General features: G+C 38.9%; 1 protein-coding gene across 1 annotated transcript in view; it reads right to left on the bottom strand.

Annotated features, from left to right (window-relative positions):
• The window catches only part of LOC101847565 (collagen alpha-1(I) chain), a gene marked incomplete in the record, with an annotated part of 42,824 nt that overhangs the window by 2,696 nt on the left and 37,606 nt on the right, over positions 1-2,522 (bottom strand). Inside the window, 3 exon segments of the mRNA XM_013080066.2 lie at positions 408-629; positions 1,469-1,549; positions 1,872-1,990. Of these exon segments, the coding sequence (XP_012935520.1) occupies positions 408-629; positions 1,469-1,549; positions 1,872-1,990 (422 nt within the window).

Raw genomic sequence — 2,522 nt, 5'->3', positions numbered from 1 at the left:
AGGAGTAGGAGGAGGAGGAGGAGGAGGAGGAGGAGGAGGAGGAGGAGGAGGAGGAAGGAGGAGGAGGAGGAGGAGGAGGAGGAGGAGGAGGAGGAGGAAGAAGAAGAATAAGAAGAAGAAGAAGAAGAAGAAGAAGAAGAAGAAGAACAACAACAACAACAACAATAACAACAAGAAGGAAATAAGAAGAACAATAAGATCCTGAAGAAGAACAAGAACAAGAAAAATAACAAGAGAATGAAAAAACTGCACAGTTAATACACCACACGTCCACCCACATCTACGGTTTATTCTGCGCACTTCATTCACAACTTCACTAATAAACACCATCAGCCAAAGAGGCTAAACAAAAAGCGCAAGCTTCACAAATCCCAGCTAAAAGACAAAGAATTAGCAACACCACTGACCTGGCAGTCATCCATGACGACCTTGTATCTGAAGGCCTTCTTAGCGTGGACGGACAGCTCCTCCTCATCAAAGCCCATGACGCGGACGGACTGCTCGTAGGTGCGGTTTTGGCTGTCGTAGACGGCCACAACGTTGCGGCAGTTGATGGTCACTCTCTGGCGGGCAGCCTTGGACAGGAATTGCAGGAACTTCACCTGGGACTTGTGGCTCTGGTAGGAGAACTGTCGAGGGCGGGAAAAACAAAACGTTGATGAGTTCAATATTTGTTAAAAACCTGTAGCTGTTTCTTCACCCAACAAATAAATGAAATAAATTAATAAATAGTGTATATAAAAAATTAAATGAATAAATAAACGAATATATGAATAAACGAATAAATGTACAAATCTATAAATGAATAAATGAATAAATAAAGTAAAACAAATCTGAGCAATGTATATAACTTAAGAAGGGGGGGGGGGGGGGGGCTGCACATCCCGTATGCATGTCAGGATCAACCCGGGCTAACAGGAATACAACATCCCAACTAAATATCGCTAAATATTCACCTTCAGTGCGTTGTTGTAGGAATGAAGAATTATAAACCCTAAAGAGCACAGTTTGTCAGGTTAGTAAAGTTGTTCCCACATCCGATCCGGACATTGGGAATTGCCTTGTTAGTGAGACAACTTGCTGGGCCTTCGGCATATTGTGGTAGGGTGGCCAGTTCCTTTCCACGCCGCCTTTGCTTCCCCAACTCGAAGTCAGGTACCCGTTACTGCTGAGTGGGCAGGAGGGGGTGAAAAAAAATCTGTCTCCGAACCGAGGCTCGAACCCGGACTTTCCACTTCGGAGACGAGCGCACGAGTGGTAAAATACAACAACCCTGTTTCAATCTTTTAAAAATAGTGCCCAAGTTATGCATCTTTTCATTTCACAACTTGAATTTCAACAAAACAACGCAATAAATATCATAACGTATTAAAGAGCAATACAAGAAACCCCCAAAAGTTTGGGTGTAGTTCACCTAAACAGCTGGTCGACAATAGTACTATTATAAGGTCCGTTTGAGCAATCTCACCTCGTTATCAGCGAACGTCTCAGCGAAGTAGGCAGCAGCCTTTCCGGTGGGTCTGGAGCGGAACCAGGTCTTCTTCTCAAACTGTGGAAAAGAATATAAAAAACCCCATATAAATAAATTAACAAAATACAGAAATATTAGTTCATATAGGTTGGGAGTTATTAAAAAACTAGACACAGGAAATACTCTCGCCCTCAACTCTCAGCGGAACAAAAGGAGTGCAGTAGTATTATACAAATACTTACTTACTAACTTACTTAATTACCTACTTACACTCACTCACACACACACACACACACACACACACACACACACACACACACACACACACATAGACAAACAAAAAAGCGTAAAAATAAAACGAAACAAAACAAGAGGGTTTTCTTTTTTAAACAAAACTTACAACTTCGGTGGCTGGCACAAGGCAGGTCTGGGTCCTATCGAGTTTCTCCTGGTCGAAGCGGCAGAACACTTGGATGGCATCAGCGATACCTCCGCCGTTGGGATCGATCCAGTACATGCCTGTTGATGAATAGAGATAATGATGATAATACTGATAACAACAGTTGTTATGATAATGATTATTTTTATAATAATGATGATGACCGACGATGATTATACTGATATTATTATTATTATTATTATTATTATTATTATTATTATTATTATATTGCATGATAATTTTTTGTTTGTTTCCTTAAAGGGTGTGGTGGACCCCACGGAGAAATCTTCGAGCGAGAGCGAGGCTCTTTTTCGGCTCCATTGTCAATGTACTTAGAAGCACCTCCACTCGTCCTAATAATCCTAATAACTCTATTCGAATTGCCATTGTTCCTGGATATTCTGAGATGTGTTTGACATGATGATGATGATGGTGATGATGATGATTACTGAAATTATTATTATCATTATTATTATTATAATAATAATAATAATTATTATTATTATTAAAATTATTATTATTATTTTTATTATTATTATAATTATTATTGTATATTACTACTACTATTATTATTATTATTATTATTTTTATAATTATAATTATTATCATTAT

The sequence above is a fragment of the Aplysia californica genome, unplaced genomic scaffold (genome assembly GCF_000002075.1).
Source record: "Aplysia californica isolate F4 #8 unplaced genomic scaffold, AplCal3.0 scaffold00073, whole genome shotgun sequence".
NCBI lineage: Eukaryota > Metazoa > Mollusca > Gastropoda > Aplysiida > Aplysiidae > Aplysia > Aplysia californica.
This window is presented reverse-complemented; position numbering and strand designations above follow the sequence as displayed.